A 19,426-nucleotide genomic window follows, 5' to 3' on the forward strand; every position below is an offset into this window, starting at 1 on the left:
ACTCTGGCTCCTGTAGGCATTTGGCTTTGTTCATTTATTGGTTTTCATTTTTTCAAGAAATAAAACACGTGAAGATGTGTAAAGAAGAAGCTAATTATCTCTGCTCCTATCCCCAATCCCAGTTTGGACTCCAGAGGTATTCAGCGCTAACCAGCTAGTGTGTAGCATTCTATAACTTTTTCCTTGCTTGTGTACACACTTAGGAGGGATGAGCTGAGTGTTGTTTTACAGAAATACATGTGTAATACATACATTATTCTAAACTGCCTTTTGACTGTGTATCACGGACAACTCTACAAGTCAGTAGAAAAACACCTTTTTATTTTTCTTAATTTCTTAGAAAAAATAAATGTATGTATACTCATGTAAGGTATATACAAATTTTAATGAATTGAAGAGTAACTTACACACTAGTGATTTTAGCGCAGTCTCTCTTTTTCTCTTGCTTTTCCCCTTCCCCTTTCCTCCATTTCTCTAGCAACCTCCTAACCCATCCACCAGATAACACGTTAACTATTCGCTATGTATCATTTTGTGTTTTTCATACATGTTTTTGTGTGTGTGTAGTCATATACCTATTTAGGGGTTTTAATTTTTTTTTTAATGGATTAGATTTTACACACTTCTCTGTGTCTTGTATCCTTTGCAGATCCTATGTCAACAAGTTTAGGTCTTATTTGATTGTATAGAGTAGCTTAATAATATCCCATGATGTGAATGTATCAAAAGTTATTCAGCTATTTTTTCAGAATTATGGTTGACCCTTGAATAACGCAGGGGTCAGGGGCGCTAACTCCATGCAGTCAAAAGTCTGTACATAACTTTACAGTCAGCCCTCCTCCATATCTGAGGATTCAACCAACTCTGGGTCTTGTAGTACTGTGGTATGTATTTAGGGGAAAAAATCCATGTATAGTGGGCCCACACAGTTCAAACCCCTGTTGTTCAAGGGTCAACTGGAATTCATTCATAATTAATAACTGTTTCTAGATTTTTACACAGATACACAATACTGTCAAAAAGATCCTTGTACATACATCTTGGAATACCTTTCTGAGAATGGAATTGCCGATTCAAAGAATATGTTTTAATTTTAAAATATTTGTTGTCGAATCATATTTCTGCCGTCTCTGTATGAGAGTACCCTTTTCTTTCATCCTTAGTGGAAATAATAGGTGTTATTGCTCTTTTATATTTTTGTCGGTCTGATGGGTGTAAAGTGATTTCTCAATAGTAGTGTAATTTGCATATCCCTGACTACAGTGAGCATATTTTTGCGTATTTATTGACAATGTACTATAAATTCGTTATATTCTTTGCTCCTTTTTCTCGAGCAAAACTCAAACTCATTTTCTTTGGACAATTTTTTCTTGTCAATTTATAACAGCATTTTTCTAAGTTTGTTGTTTCTAATTTTATTTATGATATCTTTTTATCATACAAAAAATTTTAAACCTTTATTTGTCAAACATGTACATCCTTTTGTTTATAGCATCTGAATTTCCTTCCTTGTGTAACATGGTTCTTCCAACTTCTAGACAATACATATAGTTTACTCAAAGATCTTTATATTCTTCATCTAAGCCTTTAATCCATTTGAATTACACTTTTGCATGTGACGTAAAACAGGAATCCGATTTAAATTTTTATATAAATATTAAGCTCAGTTAATCCAGTTTCTCCTGATAATTTCCTGTTGGATTCTATTTGGAATTGAATTAAGTTTATATATTATCTTTGAAAGAATTGGCATTTTTATAATAGTAAAATTTGCCATCCAAGAATATGGCATGGCTTTCCATTCCTTCATCTCTTATTTTATGCTCTTCAATAAGACCTTACAATCATCTTTGTATAAATTCTGTGCCTTTCTTTTTAAATTTATTCTCAAGCATTTTATAATTCTTGTCACTATTGTAAGTGGAATATTTTCCTTTTTCCATATCTAAAAACTTACTGCTAATATAGAAAAAAGAGCCAAATTATCTTTTAATTTTAGTAGGCATTTTACTAGAGGTTCTTAAGTTTTTTGAGATATGCAGTTGTCTCAACAAAAATAGTTGTATCTCTTCCTTTCTCCTGTTCATATCAGTAATTTTTGTCATATTGAACTTGCTAGCACTTCCAAGAGAATATTAAATAATAGTAGCGATTGTTGACAGATTTGTCTAATTGATGAAATTGTTTTAGAGTTTTACTGTTTAGGATAATATTTGTTCTTGACTTATGGTCTTTATTTTGTCTTTCTATTCCTAATTAGAGTTTTTAAGATTTGCTGCCAGTTTCATCAAATGCCTTTTCAGCATATGTGAGATCTTGTAGTTTTTGTCCATTAATTTGTTGATGTGTAATAGACTATGATTGACAGATTTGCTGATATTGATCCACCTTTGAATTCCTGGAATAAACCTTCTTGGTCATTGTATTCACTTTCTAGTGCTGTCATAACAAAGTACCACAAACTGGGTGGCTTAAAACAATAGAAACTGTTGTATAGTTCTGGAAGCTAGAAGTCTAAAATCAAGGTGTCAACAGGGCCATGCTCCCTCTGAAACCTGTGTGGGAGGATTCATCCTTGCCTGTTTATAGCCTCTAGTGATTTGCCAACAATCTTTGGCAATCCTTGGACTGTAGATGCATCACTCCAATGCTTTGTCTTCACATGGCCATCTTCTTTCTGTTTCTTCATATCATCTTCCCTCTGTGCATGTTTTCCCGGTGTCCACATTTCCCTTTTTTATAGAACACCTGTCATACTGGATTAGGGTCCACCCTAATGACCTCATTTTTTATTTGATTACCTCAGTAAAGATCCTGTTTACAAGTAAAGTCCCATTCTAAGGCATTAATAATGGTTAGGACTTCAACATATCACAGTCATCCTCTAACAGTTTTGATATATTTCTGGATTCTATGTGGTAATATTTTATTTAGAAATTAAGATGTGTGTGTATAAATGAGATTTGTATATAGTTCTCTTTTGTCTTCCTTGTTATACAGTTATGCTGGCTTTATAACATAAATTGGGGGCTTTCCATATTTATGAGCAGTCTAGCATGGTTTAAATAATATTGGAATTACAGTTCTTTAAAGGTTAGCAGGAGCTTAGCTATGAAACTGTCTGGATGTTGAACCAGTGAAGATAAACCATAATGGAAAAGAATATAAAAAAGAATGTATATATATGTAACTGACGTTTCAGCAAAGTAGATTTTCAATTACCTTTCTATTCTCTTTCAGGGTACCTGGTATATTCAAATTTCACTTCTTCTTAGGTTGTTTGTGGTCATTTTTATTTTTCTAGGAAATTTTTCCCCATTCCAGTATGTTTCCTTGTTACCAAAGGGAGTAATATCCTAAAGTTCTTTGCATCTCTTCTATATTCTGTATTTGTTTCCTTTCTTAATTCTAAGTTTGTATAGTTTAACTCTCTCTCTTTTTTAAGTCTGGCACACAGAATCATTGCTTATTTTATTAGTATTAAAAGTATTGACTTTGGATTTGTTATTATTTATTCTTCCTAATTTCATTATTACTGTCTTTTATTAATTTCCTCTTCCTGATTTGTTTTGTTGTACTTTGTCTAATATCTTAAGATAAATACTGAATTTCTTAATTTTATATCTTTTTCTTTAATTGTAAGGGTTTTTAAAGCTCTCTGTGTTCCTCTGGATATAGCTTTTGCTGCATCCCATCAATTTTGCTGTGAAATGTTTTCCTATATGTTTCTCTTCCAATGCACTCTGCCAGTCATAGAGTGGGCTTGGTCTCTGAGAACTGGACGATCAGGCACACCCAAGAGGGCTAATATAACCCAGCCAAGCCCCTCCTAGGTTACGTGGCCCTGCTTGCTCTGAGGGAGGGAAGGAGTCTTCACCAGCTTTCCCTGACAGGAGCCTCACTCACTTAGCTCAGGAGCAAAAGGTTAGAAATAAACATGGTACAGGGGAGATGCAGCAAGATGCCAACTTCCAAGTCTCCCTCGCTCCTCAAAACAAGAATATTAGAAAATATATATCCCACAGAGAAGTTAGCACTCAAGTTTTAATGAAGTTAGTCAGTTTCACATTGGTTTCTTAAAGCTTTCTTTTGTTCCCCCCTAGATTTATTAAGGTATAATTGACAAGTAAAATTGTTTATATTTAAAGTATACAATGTGATGATTTGATGTATATATACATTGTGAAATGATTACCACAAATTATTTAACACATCCTTCACTCACATAGTTACCATTTGTGTGTGTACGTGGTAAGAACACTTAAGATCTACTCTGTTTGCTAATTCTCAATGTACAATACAGTATTATTAACTATAGTCATTATGCTGTACATTGGATCTCCTGAAGTTTTTCACCTTATAAATGAAAGTTTGTATTCTTTGATTCAACATCTGCTCATTCCACCCCCCCCCACCCAGATAGCCCCTGGCAACCAACATTCTACTCTCTGCTTCTATCAGTTTGACTTTTTAAAGAAGTTCCACATATAACTGCAATCATACAGCATTTGTTTTTCTCTGTCTGGATCATGTCACTTAGCATAATGTCCTCCAGGTTCACCCATGTTGTCACAAATGGCAGGATTTCCTTCTTTTTATGGCTGAATAATATTCCATTATGTGGAATTTTCTGTATCCATTCATCCATTCATAGACACTTAGGTTGTTTCCATATTTTAGCTATTGTGAACAATGCTGCAATGAACATGGGAGTGCAGATATCTCTTCAAAATACTGATTTCATTTCCTTTAGATATGTACCCAGATGTGGGATTGCTGGGTCATATGTTAGTTCTATTTTTAATTTTTTCAGGAACCTCCGACCAGTTTGCCAGAGTGGCTTCTCCACTTTATATTCCCATCAGCAGTGTACAAGAGTTCTCTTTGCTCCACATTCTCACCAACACTTGTTATCTTTTGCCATTTTGATACTAGCCATCCTAACAGGTGTGAGGTGATATCTCATGGCGGTTTCGATTTGCATTTCCTTGATGATTAGTGATGTTAATAACTTTTCATGTGTCTCTTGCCATTTGTACGTCTTCTTTAGAAAAATGTCTATTCAGGCCCTTTGCCCAATTTTTATTGTTCGTATTTTTGCTGTTAAGTTGAATGAATTTGTTATATATTGTGGAAATTAACCCCTTTTCAGATAAATGGTTGGCAAATATTTTCTCCCATTCCATAGGTTGCCTCTTCACTCTGTCGATTGTTTCCTTTGCTGTGCAGGAAGCTTTTCAGTTTGGTGTAGTCCCACTTGTCTATTTTTGCTTTTGTTGCCTGTGCTTTTGGTGTCATATCCAAAATATCATTGCCAGGGCCCATGTTAAACAGCTATTTCCCTTGTGTTTTCTTCTAGGAGTTTTACAGCTTCAGGTCTTACATTTAAGTCTTTAATCTATTTTGAGTTATTTTTTGTGAGTAGTCTACGATAGAGGTCTAGTTTCATTTGTTTGCTTGTGAACATCTAGTTTTCCCAACAACACTTATCGAAAAGACCATCCTTTCCCCATTGTGTGTTCTTGGTGCCCTTGTCAAAGATTAGTTGACTGTACATGTATGGGTTTATTTCTGGGTTCTCTATACTGTTCTGTATTTATCGCATGCCACAGTCACCACAGAATGTTTTCATTCATTCTATAAATACTTATTGAATGTCTGCTATGTGTCAGGCAGTATGTTAGGATTGTAAGTCAGACTACATCCTTGAATTCATGGAGCTTAATATTAGTGGAAGGAGACATACATTAGTGGATACAGACAATTAACTAGATAGTTATGCTAAAGAGTGATAGGAAATTGCAGAGTGCAGGGGGCTGTATAGGGGTTACCTAACCCAGTATGGGGAGTCAGAAAAGGCATCTGAGGAATAATTAGCCAGACAGAGTGGTGGGAATGAGTCATGATAAGGTAATATAATGTACAGAGACTAGAGATAAAAAGTCAGGGAGACTGGTAGAACTGTATAACAACACAGAGCTGCTGTTCATTGGGTGTTTACTACATGCCTTGCCCTCTGCCGAATACTTTACGTACATTAGTGTCTACATCTTTATACCGTGTGTGTATGGTAGGTATTATTATCCCCATTTCACAGAAAAAGAAATGAAATCTTTAAGTTTTTAAGTAATTTGCCCAAGATCACATAGCTTGTAAGTAATTTGCCCAAGATCACATAGCTTGATGACTCCAAGTGCATGATATTAACTGTTATTATATCCCGTGGTTCTGTTTCTTCTGTTTTCTTCACTGGCTCCTCACCCTTCTTCCTCTACTCATCCTTTAAATTTGGCCTTGGCCCTCTGCTTCTCTGGCTGTGTACTTTCTCTTAAAGGATAGAGATAACGTCAGTTATCTCTTCTGGATCATAGAATGGCTTCCAAGTTGGGCACTTCTCAGACCAGATATGCTTTCTTTACATAAGCTTTCCTTGTAGAACATGTGCTCAATTTCCCATAGGAAGTCAGAACTCTTCACATTCCACGGCTTCCTTAATCTGGCTCACCCACTTTGTTTCCCTGTAGTGACTTACACAAAGCCTCCACTATAGCTAGAGTAGCTTATTCTCATCTGTGTGTGTGATGCTCATTTCTCATGTTCTTTCTTATTACCAGGCCTTTGCACATGCTTTTCCTTCTACCTAAAAATCCCCTTTCCCTACTTCACATGGCCATGCCCTATTAATGTTTCAAGTCTCTCCACATAAATTTTACGTGTTATACGAAATCTTCCCCGATTTTCCTCTGTTAAGAGTCCCTCCTCGAAGCCATCATAGCATCCTTTACTTAACACCTATCATACCGCAATATTAAAATTACCTGTTCCTTGTCAGCTACCCATCCCCTTACCAGTAGGCTCACTGAGGGCAGTTATGGTCCTGGTTTACCATTGTACCTCAGCACTTACTATAGTGCCTGAATATAGGAGGCACTGAAAAAATCTTCTGTTGGATGAGTGAATGAATAAATGAATGAGTGAATGATGAATTAATTAACCTATTATATGTCCTCCACCTTTCCTTTACTTTACGAGAGTAAAGACATACCCTTTTCTTTATTAAATCCCACCAGTCCCGGGCTTCCCTGGTGGCGCAGTGGTTGAGAGTCCACCTGCCGATGCAGGGGACACGGGTTCGTGCCCCGGTCCGGGAAGATCCCTACATGCCGCGGAGCAGCTGGGCCCGTGAGCCATGGCCACTGAGCCTGTGCGTCCGGAGCCTGTGTTCCGCAATGCGAGAGGCCACAACAGTGAGAGGCCCGCGTACTGCAAAAAAAAAAAAAAAATCCTACCAGTCCCTTAAGGGACTAGATTAAATTTTATTTCCTCCATGAATTCATTTCCCATTACTCTAGGGCCCATTTAGTTCTCCTGTCTTTGACTTTCTTTAGCACTTAGTTATAACAGTTTAGCACTAAGTTTAGAATTGTCTTCTTTTATTTTTTTAATTGTTTAGTATGGGTATGTTTTGTCTCATCAATCATAGACTTCTTGAGGGAAGAAGTGGACTATGTTTTATACTTTTTCTTCATATAGGGTGTGGTATAGTGTAGGGCTCAATGAATACTTGCGGATTTATGGGACTCACCTGTAGTCTAAGAAGCATGAATAAGTTATCATGAAAATCATTTCTAATATCATTAAAAAGATCACTGAAGCCTTGTCTTATCTCACTTTCTGGATGATCTCAATCCCAATAATTGTTGACATTCATTGATTCAGAAAACATTTGAGTTCCTACTTGGTGCAACATAATTTAACACATAATTATACCATATCTATATTATTTACTATTTTTTCATACATGTTACTTTAGCCTACTCAATTTTATTATATTTTCCATAAAGGCAGAGTCACTTTTTGATATTTGATTACATCTGGAGAACTTAGCACATATATATATATATATATATATATATATATATATACACACACATACACACATATATATGTGTATATATATATACACACATATATAATATATATATATACACACATATATATATATATACACACATATATAATATATATGCCTAAAGATGTGTTAATGGGCTATCATAAAATGGAATGCCATTGATGTATAGCCTTCAATGTGATCTTATTAAAATAGCATTTAATCATATATATTTTATGTAACATTTTACTTCATATAGGAAGGTTATTTTAATTGAAATGTACTTGACATAAAATATGTTGGTTTCAGGTGTGCCTCATAGTGATTTAACATTTGCATATATTATGAAATGACCACAATAGTCTAGTAACCATCTGTCCCATATAAAGTTATTTCAGTATTATTGACCATATTCCATATGCTGTTTAGTACATCCCATTGCTTATTTATTTTATACCTGGAGATTTGTACCTCTTAATCCCCTTCACTTATTTCACCCATCCACCCTTACGCCCTCCACTCTGGCAACCATCAGTTTGTTCTGTGTATCCTTGAGTCTGTTTTGTTTTGTTTTTTAGATTCCACGTATAAGTGAGATTATATGGTATTTGTCCTTCTCAGTCTGACTTATTTCACTTAGCATAATAGCCTCTAGATCCATCCACTAGATCCACTTGTTGTCCCAAATAGCAAGATTTCATTTTTTTTTAATTATGGCTGAATAATATTCCATTGTATATATACACCACCTCTTCTTTATCCATTTGTCTATTGATGGACATTTAGGTTGTTTCCGTATCTTAGCTATTGAGTTAGTGTTTTTGTTTTCTTTAGGTAAATACCCAGATGTGAAATTGCTGGATCATATGACAGTTCTGTTTTTAATTTTTTGAGGAACCTCCATATTTTTTTCCTTAGAGGCTGTACCAATTTATATTCCCACCAGTAGGGCATGAACATTGCTTTTCTCCACATCCTCACCAACACTTGTTATTTTCTGTCTTTTTTATGATAGCCTTTCTAACAGGTGTTAACAGATAATCACATTGTGGTTTTGATTTGCATTTCCTTGATGATTAGTGATGTTGAGCATCTTTTCATGTATTTTAGTCATCTGTATGTCTATTGACATCCACATTTTTTAATCAGTTTTATTTTTTGATGTTGAGTTGTATCAGTTCTTTATATATTTTGGATATTAACCCCTTATCAGATGTATCATTTACAAATATCTTCTCCCATTTGTTAAGCTGCCTTTTCATTTTGTTTATAGTTTCCTTCCCTGTGCAAAAGCTTTTTAGTTTGATGTAAACACACTTGTTTATTTTTGCTTTTGTTTCCCTTGCCTGAGGAGACAGATCCAAAAACTATATTACTAAGACCAGTGTAAATGAGTATACTGCCTATGTTTCCTTCTAGGAGTTCTTTGGTTTCATGTCTTACATTTAAATCTTTAATCCATTCTGTGTTTATTTTGTGAATGGTGTGAGAGTAGTCCAGTTTGATTCTTCTGCATGTAGCTGTCCAGTTTTCCCAACATCATTTATTGAAGAGAATTTTTCCCATTGTATATTCTTGCCTCCTTTGTTGTAGATTAATGACCATATAAGTGTGGATTTATTTCTGGGCTTTCTAGTCTGTTCCATTGATCAATGTACTATTTTTGTGCCAGTGCCATACTATTTTGATTACAGTAGCTTTGTAGTATAGTCTAAAGTCAGGGAGCATGATATATCCAGCTTTGTTCTCCATTCTCAAGATATTTTTTGGTTATTCAGGGTCTTTTGCATTTCTAAACAAGTTTTAGAATTATTTCTGCTAGTGCTGTGAAAAATACAGTTGGTATTTTGAAAGGGATTGCATTGAATCTGTAGATTGCCTTGGGGAAAAGGGTCATTTTAACAATATTAATTCTTCCAACTTATGGGCACAGTATATCTTTCCATTTGTTTCAGTCATCTTCAATTTCTTTCATCAGTGTCTTATAGTTTTCCAGGTATAGGTCTTTCATCTCCTTAGGTCGATTTATTCCTAGGTATTTTATTTTTTTAATGTGATTATAAATGGGAATGTTTTTTTAATTTCTCTTTCTGCTGGTTCATTATTAATGTATAGGAATGCAAAGGATTTCTGTATATTAATTTTGTATCCTGAAACTTATTGAATTCATTTATTACATCTAATAGTTTTTTGGTGGCATCTTGAGGGTTTTCTATATATCGTTTCGTGTCATCTACAAACAGTGACAGTTTTACTTCTTCTTCTCCAATTTGAAATCCTTTTATCTGTTTTTCTTGTCTCATTACTGTGGCTAGGACTTCCAGTACTATGTTAAATAAGTGGCAAGAGTGGGTATCCTTGTCTTGGTATTGATCTTAGAGGAATTGCTTTCAGCTTTTCACTGTTGAGTATGATGTTAACTGTGGGTTTGTCATATAGGGCCTCTATTATGTTGAGGTATGTTCCCTCTATGCCCACTTTCTGGAGAGCTTTTATCATAATGGATGTTGAATTTTGTCAAAAGCTTTATCTGTATCTATTGTGACGATCACACGACTTTTATTCTTCAATTTGTTACTGTGGTGTATCAAATTGATTGATTTGCAGATATTGAACCATCCATGCATCCCTGGGATAAATCCCACTTGATCATGGTGTATGATCTTTTTAAAGTGTTGTTGAGCTAGATTTGCTGGTATTTTGTTGAGGACTTTTGCATCTATGTTCAGCAGTGATATTGGCCTGTGGGGTGTGTGTGTGTGTATGTATATGGTGTCTTTGTTTGGTTTCAGCATCAATCTGATGCTGGCCTCCCTCACAGAATGAGTTCAGAAGCATTCCTTCCCCCTCAATATTTTGGAATAGTTTGAAAAGGATCAGCATTAACTCTTCTTTAAATGTTTGGTAGAATTAACCCATGAAGTTGTCTGATCTTTCACTTTTATTTATCGGGAGTTTTTTGATTACTGCTTCAATTTCATGACTGGTAATGTCTGTTCATATTTTCTACTTCTTGATTCAGTTTTGGAAGATGGTACATTTCTAAAAATTTATCCATTTCCTCTTGGTTGTCCATTTTATTGGTGTATAATTATTCATAATAATCTTTTACAATCCTTGGTGTTTCTGTGGTGTCAGTTGTAATTTCTCCATTTTCATTTCTGATTTTATTTATTTGGGCTGTATTTCTTTTTTTCTTTATGAGTCTGACTCATTTTAAAAGTTTATCAATTTTTTATCTTTTAAAAAGTTTATCAATTTTTTATCTTTTAAAAGGAGCAGCTCTTAGTGTCATTAATGTTTTCTATTTTTTTAGCTTCTAATTCATCTATTTATGCTCTGATCTTATGATTTCTTTCCTTCTGCTAAGTGTCGGTTTTGTTTATTCTTCTTTTTCTAGTTTCTTTAGGTGCAAGGTTAGATTGTTTGAGATTTTTATTGTTTCCTGAGGTAGGCTGGTATCACTGTAAACTTCTCTCTTGGAACTGCTTTTGCTTCATTCCCATAGATTTCGAATTGTGTTTCCATTTTCATTTGTCTCCAGATATTTGTATTTTCTCTTTATTTCTTCAGTGACCAATTTGTTGTTTAACAGCATGTTTTGTTTTGTTTTGTTTTTACAATTTTCCGTTTAGTTAATTCTAGTCTTATAGTATTGTAGTCGAAAAAGATGCTTGATATAATTTCAATTTTCTTAAATGTATTGAGACTTGTTTCTGGCCTAGCATGTGATCTATTCTAGAGAATTTTCCATGTGCACTTGAAAAGAATGTGTATTCTGCTGGTTTGGGATGAAATGTTTTGTATGTATCTATTAATTCTAACTGCTCTAGTGTGTCATTTATGGGCAGTATTTCCTTATTGATTTTCTATCTGGATGATGAGTCCATTGATGTAAGTAGGTTGTTATAGTCCCCTACTATTATTATATTACTTTCACTTTCTCCTTTTATGTTTGTTAATATTTGCTTATGTATTTAGGTGCTCCCATGTTGGGTGCATATATATTTACAATTGTTATATCTTTTTCTTGAATTGATCCCTTTGTCATTATGCTATGTCCTTCTTTGGCTCATTATAGTCTTCGTTTTAAAGTCGATTTTGTCTGATAGTATTGCTACCCCAACTTTCTTTTCATTTCCATTTGCATAAAATACCTTTTTCCATCCCCTCGCTTTCAGTCTGTTTGTGTCTTTAGATCTAAGTGCGTCTCTTGTAGGCAGCATATATATGGGTCTTGTCTTTTAATCTGTTCAGCCACTCTGTGTCTTTTGATTGGAGTGTTTGGGCCACTTATATTTAAAGTAATTATTAATAATTATGTGCTTACTGCCATCTTGTTCATTGTTTTCATAGTTGTTTTTTGTTCTTTTCTTCTTCTTTTGCTTTTTTCCTTGTGATTTGATGACTATGTTTATGATGATTTCTTAAGTTCAGATGCATTTTGACAACTCTACATTTTTACTCCCCACTCACATTTAATGTTTTTGAGGTCATGTTTTATATCTCTTTGGTTTGTGTATTCCTTAACTATTTATTATAGATATAGATGATTTTAATACTTTTGTCTTTTAACCTTCTACTAGCTTTACTACCTTCTGTATGTTTGCCTTTACCAATGAGAGTTTTTCCGTTCCTAATTTTCATATTTCTAGTAGTGACCTTTTCTTTTCTGCTTAAGGAAGTCCCTGTAACATTTCCTGTAAATCCGGTTTAGTGGTGCTGAACACTTATAGCTTTTGCTAAAAGCTTTGTCTCTCCTTCAAATCTTAATAATAGCCTTACTGGGTAGAGTATTCTTGGTTGTAGGCTTTTCCCTTTCATCACTTTAAATATATCATGCCATCCTCTGATGGACTGCAAAATTTCTGCTGAAAAGTCAGCTGACAGTCTTTTGGAGTTCCCTTGTATGTAACTAGTTGCTTCCTCTTACTGCTTTTAAGTTTCTCTTTACCTTAATTTTTTTCCATTTTAATTATAATGTGTCTTGGTGAAGGCCTCTTTGGGTTCATCTTATTTGGGACTCTCTATGCTTCCTGGACCTAGATGTCTGTTTCCTTCCCCAGGTTAGGGAGATTTACAGCTATTATTTCCTCCAGTAAGTTCTCTGCTCCTTTCCCTCTCCCTTCTCCTTCTGCTACCCCTATAATGTGAATATTAGTATCCTTGATGTTGTCCCAGAGGTATCTTAAACTGTCCTCATTTTTTTAAATTATTTTTTCTTTTTTCTGTTCAGGTTGGGTGATTTCCACTACTGTCTTCCAGTTCACTGGCCCATTCCTCTCTATCATCTAATCTCCTATTGATCCCTTCTAGTGTATTTTTTCAGTTATTGTATTCTTCAGCTCCTTTTGGTTCTTCTTTGTATTTTCTAACTCTTTGTTAAACTTATCACTGTGTTCATCCATTCTTCTCCTGAGCTCATTGAGCATCTTTAAAATCATTGCCTTGAACTCTTTATTGGGTAGATTGCTTATCTCCCTTCACCTACCTCTTCTACATATGGAATATATATCTCTCTCACCTCATTTTGCCTAATTTTCTGTTTTTATTTCTTCATAGTAGGTAGGTTGATTATGATTCCTGATTTTGGAGAAGTGGCCTTATGTAGGAGATGTCCTATGGGGCCCAGCAGAACACTCCCCTCTATTCACCAGAGTTGTGTGCTCTTGGGATGCCTCATATGTGGGCTGCATGAACCCTTCTCTTATGGCATGGCTAACTACTGTGGGCACAGTGGTTGGCAGGCCTGGGCCCTTGCGAGGGTGGCTGCCAGGCTTTGCCTCATGTGGTGAATGCTGGCCCACTGGTGGGTGGGGTTGGGCCCCAGCATAGCTGACCATGGGGCCTGTGGGGCCTGAGGCTGGTTCCAGACCTCTGATAGGTGGGGCCATGTCCTGGCACAGCTGGATGTGCAGCCCATGAAGTCCTGGGACTGATGCCATCCAGCTGGTGGGCAGGTAACCCCTGGCACTAAGAGGCTAGAGGGAGGTCTCCAAAATGGCGCTTGCCAGTGCTGGTGTCCATGTGGTAGAACGAGCTCCCAGGAATGGCTTCCACCTGTATCATCATCCCCAGGGGAGTCCTAGTTGCCTCCTGCCTCTCCAGGAGGTTCTCCAAGATTAGCAAGTTTATCTGATCCCGGGTCCTTTCAAACTCTGCCTCTGTGCTGAGACTTGGAGCATGAGAAATTTTGTGTGTTTTCTTGAAGAGCAGAGTCTCTGTTCCCTAGTAGCCCTCTGGCTTAACATAAGTCCTGCTGGTGTTCAAAGCCAGACATCCTAGGGGCTCATCTTCCTGGTATAGGACCCCCAGTCTGGGGAGCCTGATGTGGGGCTCAGATCCCTTGCTCCTTGGGGAGGACTTCTGCAATTATGATATTCTTCCAGTTTGAAAGTTGCTGATCCAGGAATGTGGGTCCTGACCATACTGTGTCTCCACCCCTTCTACCCGTCTCGTTGTGGTTCTTTCTTTATAACTTTAGTCATGGAAAATCTTCTCTGCTAGTCTTCAGGTTGTTCTCATAGGTAGTTTCTCTATAAGTAGTTGTAATTTTGGTGTGCCCCTGGGACAAGGTGAGTTCAGGATCTTCCTACTATGCCATCTTGAACACATTCCCCTCATAGGAAGTTGACTTTATAATTGCTCTCCATTTTTTATATATGAAGATTTGGAATTGACTTTGATAATTGAAATAGTCAAGCCACTGCCCAAAGAGAAAAATCTTGTGTCTATTGAATAATAAAAAAGAATTCAATATGACTCAGCTCTTTAAGCCTTTATAATCTATTGTCACCTATTTAGCACTTATCTGTTTAAAGATTAAATAAAGAAAACTCATATCTGCTATATGTTAAAATCCCATAATTAGATAGTTAATTTGCTCTGAAATCACTAAAATTAATAAGTAAACATACAATTAAATAATTTGTGCTGAAACTTTACCTCGCGCAATAAGAAACATAATATTTACATCATTATTTTTAGATCTTCTAAAATATGTAGTATTTGTATAATATTAAAATAACAATTATTTTTTCCTTCCTAGACAAATGGAATTACTGATATAAAGGTAGGTCATTTCTGAATAACTAGAGCTTTGAGAACTTTTCTGCTTAATTAATTGTGAAACTCCCTTATTATTTACACTTAGGGGGAAAAAAAGGTTGAAAAATGACACCCACCCAGTGGTAGGACCTACCCAGGTAGGAACAGCAGCCCTGCACTCAGTTCTAACCTATTGCATACCTGGGGCTGTGACCACCCCCATTTTCCTCTGGAGAATTTACTGTTGGGACTATCCACCTGGTATGTAAGTTGTCCTCCGGTCTCAGTGAGACACTTAGAATAGCAACAGTACTAGCAAGAGGTTTTTTGTGCAAAAACTTGACTGTATGGAGAAAAGTGAGGGGTTTATCTTTATTCTGCTCCTGGGTAAATTATGAAGAATCAATTTTATCATGATAGATTTTTGTGATTCCATATTTATTTAGACCTATATTTGTATTTGTTAAATTTTCTTTTATTTAATGAAGGTGTAATCCAGTTAGATTTAATCAGAACTCAGAATTTATGGTAATTTTTAAGACTAATTTGCCTTTCATTATCCATAAAGTTTGCTAAACAAAATAACAGCATAAAAAATTAGTACCCTCATAAGCATCTAAAACATCCATTTATATACTAAAAATTAATATAGTAACCTTAAATTAACATGATTAAAGCCAGTCCTTCTGTAGAAGTACTTTGTTAGCCTAATTACTATTGTAGAATACACATGAATTTAAGAGAAAAAGTGCACATACAAAGTACTATCATTCAGACGGTTCAGCACCTCAACTGGCCTTGAGCCGGTGAGTTCAAGTAAACAGGCACCAGCAGGTTTTTCCATTTCAAGAAAAAAAGTCGAAAGAAAAAAACTATGAAACCGTAAAATTTGGGAGGAAAAAAACAAGAAATTGAGATAATGGGCCTGTAAAAGAACTGATCAGCAGTACAGAGGTAAAGTTTAATCAAGGCATGATAACCGTCTAGTGGAGGATATATTTCTGAAATCCCTAGAAAAGTATTTAGGAAAAAAATAAAACGAGAGAGCCCCAAAATGTTGTCCAGGAAACTGGAAAACGCTTTTAAATACAAATCGTGTAAATACATTACCTGTGTAATTCTTTCAGGTCATGCTCACAACACATTTAATTCTGGTGCATTTAGAAAATTCTGGGTTTTTAAAAAAATCATTACTATCATTCTTAATTACTTTAAACCAACACTGGGCCAAAGAGTCACAGATTAAATCTCATTTTATAGAAAATTTTTGAATAAAATTGTAACAGAGCAGCAGACCATCAAGAATTATATATTTTGACCAGTAGATGTCTTTTTAGGAGTAAATTTTGAATCTTTTCCAAGATCTTTTTCAAACAGATCTGTGCGTATGAGTATTCTCCTTATGCGTACAAATTTTATAAGATCTGCCTCCTTTATGTTTATCACAAATCTGCTCTAATTTTAGAATAAACAATCCTTTCTCTTTTAAAGCAGATTATAGATTACTCTTTTATATGCAGCAGTGTATCTCAAATGAGCAAAGTTGAGATATACTAAAGGCAAGGGCCTAACAAGCAGAGAAATACCTTGAATGGCCCTTCTTTCCCAAAGGGCATCTTGGTCAATAGACATAGAAGCATATAACCCTTGTTGTACTGTTCTGAGGACACTTGATCTCCTGGAGCACTTTTTTTTCATTCAAAAGTAAGATCTTTCTAAAATTCATAAACTTCTATAATACATTAGGCAGTAAACAAAAATTTTAATAAACAGACTTTGCCTGTGAAGCAAAAAATAAGACAAATAGGTAAACATTTTAAATGCCTAATATATATTTCTATACTTATCAATGTTGATACTAATATGATAGTATATGAATAATTTTAAATGTGCAATTAGTCAAAAATTTTTGAATGACTTTATGGCATGGCAGCCCATATGAAATGGCACTCAAAGCCTTAAATTTAGAAACTTATAAATGAAAGTTCTAAGCCATAATCAACTATAGTCTTATGAGCTTTGAAACATAGACATTTGTAGCTTCAAAAGATATGTTACTCATGTCATGCTTTTTGTGCTAAAATATTATCCTTCTGAAAGCAGAGAGCTATTGTTTAATCAGCAACTACATAATTTATGGGTATTCGAATCATAACACTATAAAGGACTACATGGGGTCATTTAAAGCATTTTCATGAGTTTTCATGTGAGTATATATCCTGTTTTTTAAAATTCTGTGAGAAAAAAGTTTAGGGCTTCCCTGGTGGCGCAGTGGTTGAGAGTCCGCCTGCCGATGCAGGGGACATGGGTTTGTGCCCCGGTCCGGGAAGATCCCACATGCCGTGGAGCGGCTGGGGCCCTGAGCCATGGCCGCTGAGCCTGCGCGTCCGGAGCCTGTTGCTCCGCAATGGGAGAGGCCACAACAGTGAGAGGCCCGTGCACCGCAAAAAAAAAAAAAAGTTTAGACTCTCCCTAAGAAACTTCTTACAGCATTTAATTAAAACTGCATCAGGAATCTTTCTTCTTGCTCTAAACCTCTCATTTTGTGATTTAAATATGCTGCTTATTCTTTTATGAAGACATTAAAATTGGGTTGCCCGTACTAGAGAGTAAAACTTTATCATGTAGCTACATTGCTCAAAACTGTGTGGTATTGGCACGCTCTCAACCAGGATCTAATGATCTTGGTATAGAATGGTCCAGAATCGTATCCCAGTCTACATGGATTTGGTATATAATTTGTTGCATCACCCAACAGTGGGGAATTGATGTGTGATTTTCTATAATGACACGTATTGTTTTAATCAGAAAAAAATCTTTTAAAATTGAAAGCTATGTTAATTCTGGTTCCATTATTAATCAGCACTAGAAGGCATACCCTATAAACACAAAAACTCCTTTATCTAGCCAATTTCTTCTAGCTGCAGAGAACGGTAATGCATGGAGTGAGGCTTTTCTGTACTGGAGCGTGGGCAGTAGTGTGTGCACCCCTTTTACTGCGATGTGTTTAGTGGCAGCTGCCCCTGAGTACCTGTGTTGTGAGAAGGCGGGGGTGAGAAGAGGCATTTAGGAGGCACACAGGAGTAGAGCGACATCACTTGACTCAAATTAAAGGGTCTTTCCAACGTGTGTCCAAACGCACAGAAAACATGCGTCACTTGTACGTAACAATGTTTTCAATGATAGTTTATTTTATTCTCTAGAGTATGGACTTCACTAACAGGGAACATGCAAGGCATACATCTATTAACAAACTGGAATATGAGAATGAAAGGCTCCGAAATGATCTTGCAAAACTTCAGGCCATTGGAAAATCAGCATGGGCTAACCAAAATACCTACAAAGAAACAGGAAGGTATGCCTATCAGAGCCAAAAAAATAAGGGAAAAAATGAAGATTGGTATGCTGACACCATTACATAAGGACATAAATGTACAGACATTTAAGTGACATTTATTTTTAAACAATTCAAATTATAATTTTATATACTTTCTCTTCAGTTGTTTAACATTTATTTTATGGTGATAATTCAATAGTCTAGATATACCATTTTTTATATGAAATTCTGTGTTGCCAATAGCTTTCAAAGTATAACAGTGAAATGCGTAGAGTGTTAAAATGAGTTTTCGTCACTTCACACCCTTCTTAGAACCTGATGTGGCATACAAAATATACAAATAAGTAATCTTATTTTTTACGTCAAAATATAGGAAGATAGCATGTCTGACTTTACTTCAAATATATATACACTTTATATTGACACTCTGGCAGTGGTGAAAAACTGTGGTCATTTCATAGGAAAGAACCTATGAATGTGTAAGAGAGGTCTTTTCTGTGTGAAAAGAAGAGTGTGGAAAATCACTATCTGCTGCCCTCATTATCCCCAGGCTCTTTAAAATGTCTTAGTTCAAAATTTAAGTAAATACATCAGCCATAAAATTGGCTAATTTCTTCAACTTTAGTAAAGTATTTATGGAGTCAGAGCTGTCTCTGGAGTTTTCACCATTTTCCCATACTTGGAAAATGCTCAGCAAGACAAACAAGTTTCTTTTCTACAGGATTTCTCAAAGTCATTAATATTGCTAATTACATTGTGAGTTTCCAGGAACAGGTGTGATGTGCAACATTCCCCAAACTTATTTGATTTATTAACATTCCATGGTGCTTAGAAACGGCAAATTAATAAGTCCAGACCCAACTTCAATACAACTTTTGCTTTGAAGCTCATTATACTTAGCATGAAAACTTTACATATTGTTTTCATAAAATATAATTAATATTTGCAACTTTGGGAAATTCAGTTAACCTTTGTTTTCCCATCTGACAAATACAGATAATAGTTATAGGGGTTTTCTGAGGATTATACGAGAAAACATAGTTCCATGTAAAATATATAGTCCCCTAAATGTTAGCCATTATCACTGATGTTATTATTACCAACAAAATTGTTAGTATTTATAATAATGTTAATACTACTCCAACAACTCA

General features: G+C 35.4%; 1 protein-coding gene across 1 annotated transcript in view; it reads left to right on the forward strand.

Annotated features, from left to right (window-relative positions):
* The window catches only part of DEUP1 (deuterosome assembly protein 1), a 100,976-nt gene that overhangs the window by 63,779 nt on the left and 17,771 nt on the right, over positions 1 to 19,426 (forward strand). The window contains exons 12-13 of the mRNA XM_060157888.1: positions 14,940 to 14,963; positions 18,142 to 18,293. Coding sequence (XP_060013871.1) covers positions 14,940 to 14,963; positions 18,142 to 18,293 — 176 coding nt within the window. The remainder of the gene's footprint in view (positions 1 to 14,939; positions 14,964 to 18,141; positions 18,294 to 19,426) is intronic.

This window comes from Lagenorhynchus albirostris, chromosome 9, assembly GCF_949774975.1.
Source record: "Lagenorhynchus albirostris chromosome 9, mLagAlb1.1, whole genome shotgun sequence".
Taxonomy (NCBI): Eukaryota; Metazoa; Chordata; class Mammalia; order Artiodactyla; family Delphinidae; genus Lagenorhynchus; species Lagenorhynchus albirostris.